We start from the raw sequence: 14,464 nt of genomic DNA on the forward strand, positions 1-14,464 counted from the left end.
CATTTCCATAAATATCTCCATCGTTTTATGGTTAAGCTTAACTGTCTTATCTGCACACTTGGAAACACAGTCCTCTTCTACGGCGGACAAGTTGCGCTGTCCAAGTTCAGCGACACAGACACTGAAACAGGTTTCGGTCAGTTCATTGTACATCCGCATAAAATCTTTAAAATTCCGTGTTGCTTCTCGGGCACTTTCCGACATCATGATAGATACGGGACGTAGACTTTATTTCACCGCAAAGGCAAACGGCTCCTTTTCGACCGCTAGCTGGGTCGCATCAGATCACCGACCGCGAAGTTGGCGCGAATTTGTCGGATAAAACGATGAATACACTCCGTACAGTGTTATATCCGATTACGAGATTCAGTCAATCATAACGATGATGAATAAACATTCGATGGCTCAAGGATAGTTAACATGTTTAAAGCAATAATTGCGAGACGCACCGGAAGAAACTGAAACCAGATCAGTCACCCTCAATTTTCAAATTCCAGGATGATCGAGATTATTGAAACAGAGTTTCGATTTTCTGCTCCGCACGTCCGGGAACAAAGCTTTCATGCCATATAACTACAAACGCTCACAGTTAATGGTATACATATGTATGAACTATGAATATCGAAAAATTAAAAATTCAAATACAGAAAACTTTTTTGAAAAGGCATCTTATTACGAATCAAAAAATTTCAGCTGCCACTCTCCTGCGGGTGCTGCTTAGGCAGCTTTGGGTAATCGAGTGTTTCGTCGGTTCTGTCCTCGTAACCCCTTGCTACTGCTTGCGAGTTTTCGGAGTTTTCTCGCATTTTCCGTTTTTAGCAAAAACTTTGTTTTTTATGGTTTATGGTTGCTTTAATTGCTTGATAGTCAAATCTTAATCAGGAACTGTTTTTGGCTTCATTTTTTTCTAAGGTTTTCGGTTAAAGTGGGATCTCGAATTTTCCTGCAGCGGATTCTGGATTTGAATTCTGAAGTGTGGGTGCTGCGGTGCTTCCGTTTGTAAGGATCTTCATCAATTGCAAAGCCTGGTTGTGGAATAAAGCGTTGTGGAATCGCAGTCCGGATCACCTACAAAATGAATCGCGCTCGCCGTCCGGAACTAAAAAAGTTAGTAATGTATACACAGGCAGAGAAACCACCAAACAGAAATAGTGTAGCAGTATCTTCCTCTAGTCCTAGTTGTATTTATCGAATTACAATTGTTGTTGCGCCCCCATTTTCTGCATGCCTTTGTTTTCAGCACACTCACACAATGACCAGTGTCACTTGTTCAACTGTTTAATGATGATCCTTTCATTTTTCAGGTACATGGACAAGAAAGTTCTCCGTAAGTGTGGTCAGCGTTGCTGCTGAGTGCTGAGTACTCTTCAGAAAAGGAGAACTATACTGACTATACAGATCGAATAAAATTTCAGGCCAGATAATTATTGCTTAAAAATTAAAATTAATCAAAGGTATAAAATTTCATAAATGAGGTGTGATATGCATTAGTTTTGCGCTGTAAGCATCCAGTCACTGATCAGTCAGTAGTGGCTCGAATTGCGAGTGGGTTATCTAATTGATATTGAAATTTTTTAAAACGTTCAAGATTTTGCCTTCAGTCAGTTTGTGCTGCATTTGCGCATGGCTGTGTAATAGCGAGTTGTGTATGCCGGCGTAAGATTACACTCATTACAGTATGATGACGGCAATTTTGCTATATTTTTAGTTCGACTGAATGGAGGACGCGCCGTGCAGGGTATTTTGCGCGGATATGACCCTTTCATGAATCTCGTAGTGGATCAGGTTGTGGAAGAGGGAACAAAGGGCGAGAAGCATGCTTTGGGAATGGTTGTCGTTAGAGGCAACTCGATCGTTCTCATCGAAGCCTTGGAGCGAATCGCTGTACCGCGCATGGAAGGTACATACGACCGTACGTATTACTGTATTCGTGTATCGGTAGACTAACTTTGTGTTGTCAGATGCTTTATATTATAATACAATGAAATTGCTTTAGAATTCAGTTTTTACAAGTTTTATTCGATTTTACTGAGTATGACCGGTAGTATTATTTGCGATATCCCTGATTTTCTACGTGTTTTGGGCAATTTGCCTACATACTCCCTCTTGAGTCGCTGATTCTTTGTAGGAGGATATTAAATTTCATCCCATCGTCCGATCTCGCTCGCCGGCGGAATATCTCACCGACAAACATTTCCCTCGGGTTTTCGTTCTTCATATCACTTATCGTTAATAATTTTATCCTCGGTTTCTAGTATTGATTTGTTTTTATTTGCGACTCTGAATTAAAGCATAATGGGAATTGTTTTTTCATAGTTCATGAAATATCACTGGCTTAGGACGATTAACACATGCAATGCGTTATGGAAAGCGCTCACATTTACAAAAAAAGCAACCCGGAACTGACTATCAAGCGCGATCGAGGGTATGCAAACTAGGTGACCTTCTCGGCATTTTCGGGGTTCCTCGCGGTGTGTGTCTCACTTTTCCGAACCAAGGACTGTCGGAATTCTCTTGTACGATGTGCGATGAACTGCGCCGGTCCCGATCGAAATCCCCGCCGACCGTGTCGTCTCCGAGGTCATAGGGGTCGAATCCATCGTTGGCGAAGCCATCGTGGGGATCTTCGTGGCCGGTGAGATTGTGGAAGATATCTTCCAAGCGGCGCCGGCTGCGCATACCCATGCGCGGGCCCTGTCTGTTTTCGGCCGTGTCGAACATATCACCCTTCTCCACATCCTTCCCATTAGGATCCACAGCAAAGCCTACTAATGTGGGCGATCGCACGACATCGGGATTATCCACGCGCTTCTGCTCTTCGACAAGCTGATGCATGGCCTTCTCGGTCTCCGGATCGATGGTCCGCATGGGATACCGCTTCCGTACAGCCTGCGATTTCAGTTCCTGGAAACGCTTCTTAAAAGCCACATCCAGTGTTCCCACTTTCTGCTTCCGCCGACGCTGTTTCTCGAGATGCTGAATGGTTTTGCGGAAGCCAGGTCCGCGTGGGTCATCGTCGTCGCGGTAATTATCCGTAGGGTCGTTAATGCCGCGCAGTGCCTGCATTTTTAAGTTGGGTTAATTGGTGACCGTTCGCACTTTGCACTGACAATACACAACTTACCTGTAAGTTTCTAGCTATTTCTATAGCGTTTTCTTTAATGAGCTCCTGTTGATCCTTCTTTGCTCGTCGCTTGAACCAATCAATGTCCGTGGCGGCTAAAATGTGGGATAACGTGCCGAAGCGATGAAATACCATGGCCACAAACTGAATCACCAGGATGGAGAAGAAAAACACCACAAAAACGATACCAATGGGCTCCAGTTGCAGATATTCTTTAGTCACCACGGGCTGATTATTGATGATCGTCACATTGGTTTTCACGCCTAACGGCCAGTCAACATGAAGATGGTATTTGTTCAGTTGCAGCAAAAATACAATCAGGATAAACAGTGCGTTAAACATAAAATACATGAACACCGATTTGTTGCGTAATTCTTTCAAGTCGTTGGCAATTCTCTGTTGCGCAGCTTTATCTTCGTCCAACGGATACAGATATTTTTTAATTAAATCTTTCCAGAACTGCACTTCCTTCTCCTCCAACACCACCACGCGGTCCTCATTGACTTCTCCGAAACATTTGTCCTTCATCCAATACTTGATAATCTCTTCTTCTTCCTCTACTTCGCCATAGACATGTGTTCCCAGTGAACCGTTCTCGAAATCTTCGTTCATGGCGACCAGTGTGGGCGGGAACGGTACCGGCATGTGCAGATTGACCGGTGCGTGCACGGGTTGATGCAAATTGTTGTAAAACTGAGGATGATCTGGTGGCAGCAATGGCCATTCCGGAGGCGGCGGTAAGCCTTCCGGATACTGGCTCTTACTCAAAAGGTCAACCTTCTGCGTCAGCATGTCCAGCGTCTTGCCGATCTTGATCAACTCCTCTTTTTCCGAATCATCCCGAGAGTTGACGGTACAACAGTTGAGCAACATGCCATTATCGTTGGCGGTATCACCGCGTATTTTCCGCATGAAACCCATGAAGCCTTCCTGTTGTTTGGCTTTGGCCGCCTTTTCGGCTTCCGCTTTCTCGCGCGCCACCTCCGCTTGGGTCTTCTTCGTTGCGGTTTCGCGTGTGCCCCACGAGACGACGTTCAAATTGCACAGTGAATAGATCATCAGCAGGAGATACATGGCCGGAATTGATAGGAAATACAAAAACCCGTGACCGATACAGAAAAATTCTTGGGGGTGAAGTATGGCGGCACTGAAGAACGAACCGACTAGTGCGATCAAGAAAATGGCCGACGGCGATCCCCATCTGCAACGCGAACATTTGAATAGTGCGTTTTTAGGTGCAGTTTACATAAATTAGCACAATAATACGGCAGATCAAAGGACAAAATATACATAATTCTGACTAAGAGGCGGAAGGTTAACTTCGCGTTCGAACTTCAGAAATGACGACATTTTTAATCTACAGCCATGAAAAGTAGGCGATGCAATTTGACTCGCCATACCCGTCGTCATTGATCTGGATAGCAGTACCAACGATCACGGCCATCATCAGCAATGCGTAAAGTGTGCTCATAATCTGCGCCAGCAACAGCTGAAAAAAAATCAAAATAATTAGACTATTTGTCTAAGACGATAAGCATTTATAAGTTTTAATTACCTGCCAGTTTGCTTTCATTGTCAAACAGACAACAATGTAAAGCATAATGGGAACGATATTGAACCAGAAAGCAGTCCAGTTGTCCACACGGAATGCCGCCACGCAAGCACCGATAATCATCATGAAAATGGTAGCCGGACCCAGAATCGTACCGATCATCAAAGCCAACTGGTACAGAATGTATCCCCAGGAGATGTTATCATTCGAATTCACGACATTCTTAGCGTCCAGCAACAAATCCAAAATGTTGGCTATGGTCGAGGGCACCCAGCGACGTCGTTGATTGAAGAACTCGTTAAAGCCTAAAAGCGAATAGTTAGTAATGAAACGTGTGGTACCACCAATCTCTTTCCAAGTGCACTACCTTCAGGCGCATGTGTCCAGGCGTCGGAAGCAGCACAATACTCCACACGATAACCTCGTTGCAGGATCAGCGTGCACAGCCAACGATCCTCTCCTTGATCGAACTGAACATAATGCAGAGCTTCTTCGGCTTTCACTGCGTAACGCCGCATGACGTTATCGTCCATCAGAGTTTTGGCGCGGAATAGACTGAAACATCCTGGACAACACATGACACACCCGATCATATGTTCCGTGGCCTTTTGCAGCCAATGGCCGATAGCGTATTCGAAACGCTGATACCACACCATCATACCTAAAAAACAACAAAACAGAGAATAATTTGAGCTGATACAGAAAGCAGTATGGAGGGAGAAAACCCGGTACTGACCACTTCCGACCGGATGAATGCGCCCGCAAGTAGCTCCCAGACCTTTGTTCTTTTTCATCAAATCCACTAGCAGCTGCACAGCGTGTGGTTTGAAATCAATGTCCCCATCGAGTGTCAGCAGATACGTATTCTCCGCGATAGTCTCCTTGCGAGTGACATCGATCGGTAAATCCATGAGATTGTAGCCCAGTAAATAATACATGTACATCACTTGGCTCCAGCGTTTTCGATGTCGGATTTTGGATTTGTCCTTCAGGTGGACATACATTTTCGTCCCACCGGGAAACGTCCATACCAGCCGGCCGCCATAGGGTGTGCTGATCAACACCGGCGGACGCAGTTTGATATTCGTCTGGTGGACAGCACTGGCCGCTTCGTCAATGACGCCGCACAGCAGTCGGACGAAATGATTGACAACGTTCTCGTTTTCATTTTCATCGCTGATTTCGAATGCATCATCAAAGAAGATGTGTGCTGCAAAAATTTCATAAAAACAATTGTGATCTATGGTAATGAGTTTTGCGTGTGTTTGATTCTTCCGCATTTACATTACGATTGTCTTATACTGACATCTAACAAATGCGTCCGTAGACTTACTTTGATATTCGTAATAATCCGGGTCGACCACTTGTAGGAACTCTTGTGCATTGCGGCGTGCGGCCTGATCTTCATCCATCCTAACATGACAATTATGTTATCAGACGTGTCGTGAATGTCAGTGTGTATGCTGATTGATTTCGTAAGCAGGTACTTCTTAACACCTTACCGTGTGATCGATTTGAGGATCTGTTTCATTTCGTCGCGTGTCTCGTGCCACATTGTAGCGCATGCTATAATTTTGGTCACCGTATCAGCGGTGCGGTGGGAAGGCTTTTCTTTAGAGGAATCGACAGATTTGATGGACAGCGTTTCGTAATGTGGTGAGGGATCTTCCGCTGTTTGGGAGCCGTTTTTCAGGTCTTCGCTGAGCACTTCCGCCTGATCATCGCGACGACGGTTGAGTGCCAAATCTTGATCAATAATTAGGCCATGGTACATCGGCAAAACGAACAACCTGCAACGAAAAGAAAACATTACCAAGAGCAATGATTGATTAATTGATAACTCACTTTTCTGCTTTCGCTAAACGTTCGCATTTAGGATTCCAAATATGGAAGGTCACCCATACTTGCGAAAACAGCCATAATAGCCAAATCCACACATGTTCATTTAAGATCAGATCTTCGATGCCATTTCCCGGAAACATATTGAAGAATAAATGCCTATAAACACGCTAAATATAAATAACGCCAATAAACTAATTGTAAGCTTAAATAAACTCAAAGTATAAATGTAGGCTGTAAAATGTTCGTTTTGGATATGGTTTTATCGTACCACAAGCTTAGCACAGTTACTATACAAGTATGCTAGACGTATTCCAGATTACACTGGCAGTCATAAAACTGTGTTCAGATCATACTTTGGCAAGATATTAGTTCCGAAACAATTATCCTGTAGTCGTAATCCACAAACGGCCACTAAACCCGACACCAGGACAGGCATAGAAATACTGATCGGGAAAGCAAAACTGAACTGTTGAATTACGATGCGGCACGCGAATTTTCCGGTTAAATAGCACAGAACTGCCGCCGCAATCTGAATGAGCCACACTACCAAGGATGTTGTTCCAGCTATTTCCCACAATTCATTGTCGGAAACGGGAGTATGCTTGAAATCAAAGATGTTCAGCCCGGAGTTAGCATCGCTAATTTCATCCGTGGTCCGCATCGGTGTGCGAGTAACCAGAACCGACAAATTGCGAGCTCGGAAAATGTTTCGTGAGTCCATTAGCGCATCCACATGGATGCTCATCGACATGAAGCCGATCATCGTTCCCAACATTACCAAGCATTTGATAGGAGAAAGAAAGACATAGATACGATAGCGAGTTTTGTACAAGTATTCGCTTTTGGCGGCCAGTTTAGAGATAACCGCAAAAGGGGATTTTTTGTCCAAGAAGTTTTCCCACCAAACAACACTGGTCATAATTAACGCGACGGGAATGCTCCATAAATTATCGGTTGGATGGAGCAGTGGCCAAATGACGAATCCTAGAAAAAGATAAAAAAAAATATTCACAACATAAGTGTCTTTTTGAAAGTTATCTTGAAAATAAGTACCGGAAATCTGACATATAATAGCAAACGTGTCCACTCCCATCTTAACCCAGCGAAGCTTTTCTGAGCTGTTACGCGACAACCATTGCAGTATTGCCGGAACAAAGCACAAGCAGTTGGTGATCATGGCGCCTCGAACGGCGTCCAAATATGGCAGTACAACAAACAATAAAATTCCCAGTCCAACAGTGTGTACGATTTCCAGGAAAATGACCAACAGGATCATGGAAATGGGCGGTGGTTTTAAGCTGCGAAATGTAGTTTTCCGCAAACTGTACAGAAAGGAAAACAATTCGGGAACACAGTATGCCAAGTACATGGCCCAAACCCATGTGACGGTCACATTTTCTGTGATGACGGTGGACCGTGTTATGGTGAAACCACCCTTCACTATAAAGAAAAAACTACGTCAATTTGGAGCAGGAATTAAATCAGTCTACCAAAAGTGCATACCATCGACGTCGCCACAGAGCTGCACGTTTTTCCCAGGAATCATGTTTCCGGCAATGAACAAGAGACATCCTTTGGCAACGACTGCACATGTTAATACAAGCAGAAAGATCAGAATGTAGACGAAAAGTTTGATAACTTGGACGACAATTTTTATCAGCTTCTCGTTGCCGTGGTTGTCTTCTTCCGGCTCGAGAACTTGAAAAACATCCCATCCTTGGGTTTCGGAATATATTCCTTCTTTGCTATAATAAAACCAGGTTCAGCAGCAGGTTCAGTTGTTGCCTCCACATTCATAAATATGCAACAATATTCAGCTACAAAGCGTTGTTATCCATTCACGATTTCTATTTTATTATTTTCATTTTGTTATTTGTTGATTTTGCCCGCAAAACCGTTCTTTTTATATGCTACCATCGATGTCTCGTATGTCGGTGTTTCGTATAAAATAGTCTTCTATTTTTAACTGAATAACATTTCTCGCCATGCTAGTTTTCACCGGTAGTGATTATGTAACCGTAGTCACAACCAAACTGCTCAAGGGTAAAATACCAGCTGTGAATGCTTCCGCTAAACGAGGGCACATCTAAAGTAGCGTGTTATCACTGTAACACTTTCCACGGGCGAAAGTTAGTAATAAATTATGCCGTAGTGATGCCAAAAACAATTATGATCTTAAGGTATTAGCCAGAAATGAGAAATCCAAATTTTTTCATTTGACACATCCTCTGCAAGCTTTATGTTTCACAAACATATCAAAAATGTGCAACGCAGAAAAGAGAATCCTATCATCTCTCTCAACGAGTAATAAAAGGTTACAAGCAAGGGAAAACTTTCGGAAGCGCTTTCATATTTTCTAATAACCCAGATCAAAGTTCCGCACTTCTGTTGACCAGCCACTGATCAGCCCACATCACGATCAGAATGCACAAGTTCTCTCCTCTCAGTTCACAGTGCAGCGGACGGCTAGTCATTCGAAACTAATTACAAGCGAAAAGCAGCTCAAGAAAAAACAAACGCTAACAATCAACTACGCCACGCTAACCTGCTTCTATTAACCGATTTTCGGTCGGGGTCCAGTAGCGCGGCACTCTCCGGTGGTCCATCCAGCGGCACTTCCATCATGCCGTCTCCCATCGAGGGAATAACATTGTACGGATCTTCATCGTCCTCACCGGCATGCTCAGTCTCCAGCTGGTTGGCGTCACGGTGATCTTCTCCTTCGTGCCCGTGAACAGGTGGCAATGATTCCACTTGCTCTTCCGGCACAGCGATGCCCTCCACGGTATTCGGACCTTCTCGGATATGCGAAGGATTGGCAGCGGGCCGGGGCAATGAGCCCGTCTTAAAGAACGAGGCTCCTTTCAACATTTCACACGATTCCACAAACACTTCCGATAGAATCTGAGCGGAAACGGTTGTTGAAATCGAAAGCGGTGGTGTGCGATGTCAAGCCATCTGTGAACATATGCACGAGGAGAAAAAATGAAATGCCGCGTAATGCACCTGCACGATAAATGGCACACTTTCTCTCTGTTCAAGCTTGCGCTATGCGATCGTTCTCAGACAACTGAACGAAATAGCCGCGGGACATACTGGAGCCAAAACTCGGAACTGCGGCATGAAGTGAATTCGTGTTCCCCAATAAACCGTAACAACAAGTGCATTGTCTGCCGGTTAATAATTACTTTATGGAAAATGCGTCAGGTACCTTGCATAACAAGAAAATCCAATACGATATACAAGCCGGCAACGTATGACGCCGTCACACTGAAACAGCAGAAAGTAAAGTCGATTAAAGCAAGCTCCAATTGCAATTAGTAAATTCTTAAAGACAAAAGACCGTTGTACACATAGAAGAGAACACCTGTTGTACCTGTTGGCAGTAAGTGGGTCAGCAGCGTAAATGCTTAGACAATTCCGGTGCCACCGATACAGGTCATGAGCAACCAGTTACACAATCTTTTAATACACCCGAACGGCCATTTGATTATAAGAATCATCAGACGATCTAATGGACAAAGCGCCACCCTTCTCGAAAAGCGAGAAACACTTTCACGACGAGCAGCTCACTTTCAAATATTTCGCCCACTTTGGTGATTCACGAGAGAATCCGCGTTTTTCCGCATAAGCTTGCTCGGTGTACGGTGTGCGTAAGATTTGCCAGAGATCGTTTACTTCGCTAAAGTCATCTTGTTCGGCAGTCATAATTGCTTGCTGAGCCATCCAATTCCGTAATATATACACTGGATTTGTAGAATTAATTACATTAATCCTTTCCGAATCAGACAAACGTATGTCTAGTGCAATATTCCGGTATAAGGACGTAAAATAATTCCACTTCTTATGCCGCGATGCTTTGTGCAGTGCCCAGGCGTCTGTGGGAATTTGAACAACGTCTTCTGCTAATAACAGTAAATTCAGCTGACGAAAAGAAGCGGTAAAATCGGCTCCAGTCGCAGTCAAAATATCCAGGAAGACCGCAATCAGCTTTTGACTGTCCTGGTGCTCACGAATAACACCAAATTTTTTCATAAACTCCCGGTTGTATGCTCTGTAAAATCTGTTCCAGTATTTCTCCAGGGCAGCGTCCAGTTGTGCGGGCGACTGAATCAGAGGCAGCATCGCCTCACGCAGCTTGTTTAAATTGAAAAAGCCCACTTCTGGCTGTTTTTTGTAAGCATACCGTCCTTCATCATCGGAAGAATTCGGAATAAAATTCGGATCGTACGCATCCAGAAATCCAAACGGTCCATAGTCGATGGTAATCGACAAGAGGCTAAAATTATCGGTGTTGCACACACCATGCGCGAATCCCACGGACTGCCACTTGGCCATCAAATCCGCAGTTTGATTCACGATGATTCCATACAGCTGAATGTAATCATCTTGCCCGTATTCTTTGGGGGTAATATACGCGTGGAAATAATGCTGCAGCACAAATTCCACCAACTGCTTCAGCTCGTCGTGTTCACCATTGCGGGCTAAAATCTCCAGCGAGCCAATGCGGAACCAGGACGGCGCCAAGCGGAGCACCACCGCCGCTCGTTCGGTCTTCATGTGTCCGTCGTAAAACTGGTCGCGGTACACAGGATCATCGCTGACCACGAGGGCAGCCGCCCGGGATGTCGGTATGCCGAGATGGAACATGGCTTCACTGGCCAGAAACTCCCGCACCGAACTGCGGATCACGGCACGGCCATCGCCTGCGCGACTGTACGGCGTCTTTCCACTGCCTTTCAGCTGCAATTCCCAATATTCACCGTGACTGTTAATATACTCGCCCAACAGAACAGCGCGGCCGTCGCCCAACTGATTCGCCCATGAACCAAACTGATGGCCGCCGTAGCGATGCGCCAACGGCACACTGCCCGACAGGACAGCATTCCCGCTGACAAAATCGACGAAAAGTTCCGAGTCCGCCACTGATTCCGCATCCAAGTCCAGAATTCTGGATAAGGCATCGGTCGATACGGCAGCAAGTTTGGAGCGAGTTTTCAGCGAAGTTGGAGACACTTTGGAGAACACAGTCCGCGGAATAAATGCCTGGCTTTTTATTATGGAATCAATTGGAAGATTTAACAACATGAACGAATTAAAACTCCATTCGTCAAAGGACTTCTTTCGGGCATTGCACCTATGAAGTAGAAGTTGTAGAACGTTCAATAAGCTTGCAGTTCCATCACAGATCGCGCAAAACACAAGCGTTGCAAAAATGTTAAGAAAATGTTTTCCTGCAACATAATTATCTTATGTTTCGAAGTTATACCTGAAGCTGTCCGCGATTGGAGTCACAGCTGAAAAGAAGGTTTTGGTGTACCAGTTTCCCGTTTTAGAAATATCACCGGTGCGAACACAACAAATACTCAGGAACGTCATGAAGTACCATCCCATAATCCCATTCATAAGCGATCTCATTCTACCGCTAAGAGCAAAGCGACAATATTGAGTGTAGTCAATAAAAAAGGACTGTGGGAAGAAAACAGAACCAGTGGTTCCAGCTTAAAAATTCTGAAAATCGTAATATACGCAGAGATAAACTGGCGCATTTACGAATAGCATTACAGTAACGATAAGTAAATCTTTATGCTGGTTACTAACTTGCTGCTGCCAAACAGCTGATCGTCTGTTGCCTGCTGCCTGGGTATTGCCTCCATTGACAGGAGTGAGCAATGGACCATTCTGTGTAGAAAAGAAATTTTTCAATTTTGTCGTAGTCTTCCATTGACAGGAACTAAGATTTATAGATATTAATAGGTACATAGTAAATTTTCAGCCTGTGGGATAACTGCAGAAGAAAAATGTGCATCGTTTGTCGGTTCCTGTTTGGGAGCGTTGTTTGGTGAATTAACATTTCAAAGGTCAGTTTCTACTGCAGTTATGCACTCGCAATACAACACCATCTGATTTTGGATTATGTCCGCTAGAATCAGGAACTGCTTTATCCGAACGGCTGACGTCGAAATCTGGAACAAGAAATAACATTACGAGTACTGGAGAACATAACAGTCCCGACTAACAATAATATGCATACATTATTATATCCATCAATCGATTCATTAGTTAGCGAGATGACCTTACTCTGTACCCGTCCTTCGAAAAAATTTAATAATTTAAATTGCAGGTTTTGGAACGCAATTTGGTCGCACAATTAGCTGTGATTTTTGGAATTTCATGAACGATGTAGAACACTAAAACCTTGACCCGATAATTTTTCATTTTCCGTTTTAACTGACTTTTCCGTTTTAACTGAACACTTCAAAACAACGAAACAATTTGAAGGATGAAACTGTGTGCTGCCTATGTTAGACTTTTAAGTCTACAACTTTACATGTAAAAAAATTGCACCCACCAATTTAATACAAATGTCCTCACGTTCGCCCTCTAAATGCTCTTTGATTTTATGGCACAGCAATATTACTGAAGAGCGAAGACGGATATTAACGAGCCACAACGCCCAACTACCGAAATGTCACGCAAAAAAACTTGTTTGCATAAAAAAGCAGACAGATCTTATTGTATTAAAGCTTTTGCATGCCGACGTGAGGAATGTTCAAATACCAGCCATGTGATACTGCCAACCACAATTAGAACAACGCAAACATGAACGATCCAAAAAACGCAAATTACTTCGAAATGTTTAAAGCTTTAGGTGTATGGTTAGAAGGAAACAGAAACAAAAAAACTGGAAGAAAGAATAACAGGGGATAAATATACAGAACAAAGGTCGGCCGCAACACAGCCTTTAGGCGCTCATCAAGTTTTTGATGAAGTCCTCATAATTGATGTTCCCATTGCTGTCTTCGTGACCAGTAATAAGATCTTTAAACTCATCTTCACTCAGCTTATCTCCAAGCGTAGTCAGCAAGTGGCGCAATTCCGATGTCTTGATCAGACCATTCCCTTCCGTATCAAAATGACGCAGACCTATAATCACAATAAATAATAAAACTAATCGTGAATAATGTCTGCATCTTGAATCTTGTATCTGCAATTAGTTGGTATAACATGACTATTTTGTTTTATTTTATTCACCGTAAATCAAATGCTTTAGAGATTTGACACAACCAAAGTGTTTTACCTCATCGCAAAATAGCATTTGTTGAGAAAACAGAATTCACCATCATACTGCGCAGTGCATTACGATAACTACGATTACGATAAGCCACATCATCCTGCTTACTTGGAGATTAATAAAGACTGGCGATACGCTAACTTGTGCATGGCACACACACTATATAGTATGTGTTGATTAAATCTATGAAGGTCGTAAATGGTCGTTCAATTAATTTCAAACTCTCGAAACTTGCGCACGCTGTCATGAGTATGACATACCTTCAATGAACGAGTCGTAGCTGTAGGGCTCCTTCGAACGGGAGAACTCATGTAAAATCGGGAGAAACACATCGAAGCTAATCCTCTGGTCAGATTTATATTGCTGCTGATATTTCCGTACTTCAGCCTCGGTTGGATTCTGACCGAGAGCTCTCAGGACCTCTCCCAACTGTCCCGCAAAGATCTTGCCATCTCCTTTGTTGTCGAACAGAGAAAACGCCTCCTGGAAATCTCCGATCTGTTGTTCCGTAAAAGTCTGCTGTGCAACCATGTTTCTTGACTTTCTTCGTGTCCGCAAAAGAGTCGCGTATTTGCCACCACAAATATAGTCTATGCAATCACAACCTAGGGAAATCTGTGTCGCTATACGGCATAAAACTGAAAAAGTAAACAGAAAAGTGATTCTTGCTCCTTTACGGTAGGAAAGTCTGAAACAAGATGGAGTATCCGACAAGCAAACCATACGTTCGCAATAAAATCCAAAGCAAATAACTGACAAGTGCTCAATGAGTCTCAATGGCACACAGTCGGCGTAGGCACCGCAACCTTGTGAATGCTGATTCAACCTAACAAAATGGATTACTCATCTGTTTGAATGGGTGGATATGTGG

General features: G+C 43.7%; 4 protein-coding genes across 5 annotated transcripts; 1 reads left to right on the forward strand and 3 right to left on the reverse strand.

Annotated features, from left to right (window-relative positions):
- Positions 1–792: 792 nt before the first annotated feature.
- LOC129589026 (small nuclear ribonucleoprotein G-like) lies at positions 793–2,302 on the forward strand. 2 transcript variants are annotated; one of them, XM_055483493.1, is made up of 4 exons: positions 793–1,107; positions 1,305–1,327; positions 1,709–1,912; positions 2,129–2,302. In XM_055483493.1, exons 1-4 carry the CDS (start codon positions 1,076–1,078, stop codon positions 2,137–2,139), a joined length of 270 nt encoding a protein of 89 aa, XP_055339468.1. In that variant the 5' UTR covers positions 793–1,075; the 3' UTR covers positions 2,140–2,302. The 2 variants fall into 2 exon arrangements, with proteins under 2 accessions (XP_055339468.1, XP_055339477.1); XM_055483502.1 differs by having other exon boundaries at positions 1,709–1,900.
- LOC129588946 (chitin synthase chs-2-like) lies at positions 2,260–10,054 on the reverse strand. The gene is made up of 14 exons (XM_055483380.1): positions 9,895–10,054; positions 9,064–9,788; positions 8,022–8,263; positions 7,572–7,958; positions 6,872–7,502; positions 6,522–6,674; positions 6,179–6,466; positions 6,010–6,089; positions 5,413–5,886; positions 5,044–5,337; positions 4,680–4,981; positions 4,525–4,613; positions 3,125–4,325; positions 2,260–3,060 (listed from the first exon to the last, which is right to left on the reverse strand). Exons 2-14 carry the CDS (start codon positions 9,387–9,389, stop codon positions 2,410–2,412), a joined length of 5,118 nt encoding a protein of 1,705 aa, XP_055339355.1. The 5' UTR covers positions 9,390–9,788; positions 9,895–10,054; the 3' UTR covers positions 2,260–2,409.
- Positions 10,055–10,073: 19 nt separating this feature from the next.
- LOC129589353 (protein adenylyltransferase SelO, mitochondrial-like) lies at positions 10,074–11,606 on the reverse strand. Its single transcript, XM_055484073.1, has one exon. The coding sequence runs from the start codon at positions 11,604–11,606 to the stop codon at positions 10,074–10,076; it is 1,533 nt and encodes a 510-aa protein (XP_055340048.1).
- Positions 11,607–13,021: 1,415 nt separating this feature from the next.
- Positions 13,022–14,402, reverse strand: LOC129589010 (myosin-2 essential light chain-like). Its single transcript, XM_055483469.1, has 2 exons — positions 13,854–14,402; positions 13,022–13,445 (listed from the first exon to the last, which is right to left on the reverse strand). Exons 1-2 carry the CDS (start codon positions 14,314–14,316, stop codon positions 13,264–13,266), a joined length of 645 nt encoding a protein of 214 aa, XP_055339444.1. The 5' UTR covers positions 14,317–14,402; the 3' UTR covers positions 13,022–13,263.
- Positions 14,403–14,464: the final 62 nt, after the last annotated feature.

This window comes from Paramacrobiotus metropolitanus, unplaced genomic scaffold (assembly GCF_019649055.1).
Source record: "Paramacrobiotus metropolitanus isolate TYO unplaced genomic scaffold, Prichtersi_v1.0 Parri_scaffold0000002, whole genome shotgun sequence".
Classification (NCBI taxonomy): Eukaryota; Metazoa; Tardigrada; class Eutardigrada; order Parachela; family Macrobiotidae; genus Paramacrobiotus; species Paramacrobiotus metropolitanus.

Excerpts from the sequence above, each read along its gene's own strand:
- LOC129589026 (XM_055483493.1), top strand. The coding sequence starts at position 1,076 with ATGAATCGCGCTCGCCGTCCGGAACTAAAAAA. Across the intron at positions 1,108-1,304 it reads CGCCGTCCGGAACTAAAAAA|GTACATGGACAAGAAAGTTC; the intron begins GTTAGTAATGTA and ends TTCATTTTTCAG. Across the intron at positions 1,328-1,708 it reads CATGGACAAGAAAGTTCTCC|TTCGACTGAATGGAGGACGC; the intron begins GTAAGTGTGGTC and ends CTATATTTTTAG.
- LOC129588946 (XM_055483380.1), bottom strand. The coding sequence starts at position 9,389 with ATGTTGAAAGGAGCCTCGTTCTTTAAGACGGGCTCATTGCCCCGGCCC. Across the intron at positions 6,090-6,178 it reads ATCCTCAAATCGATCACACG|GATGGATGAAGATCAGGCCG; the intron begins GTAAGGTGTTAA and ends TTGTCATGTTAG. Across the intron at positions 5,887-6,009 it reads GGATTATTACGAATATCAAA|CACACATCTTCTTTGATGAT; the intron begins GTAAGTCTACGG and ends AAATTTTTGCAG.
- LOC129589353 (XM_055484073.1), bottom strand. The coding sequence starts at position 11,606 with ATGTTGTTAAATCTTCCAATTGATTCCATAATAAAAAGCCAGGCATTT.
- LOC129589010 (XM_055483469.1), bottom strand. The coding sequence starts at position 14,316 with ATGGTTTGCTTGTCGGATACTCCATCTTGTTTCAGACTTTCCTACCGT. Across the intron at positions 13,446-13,853 it reads CTACGACTCGTTCATTGAAG|GTCTGCGTCATTTTGATACG; the intron begins GTATGTCATACT and ends TTGTGATTATAG.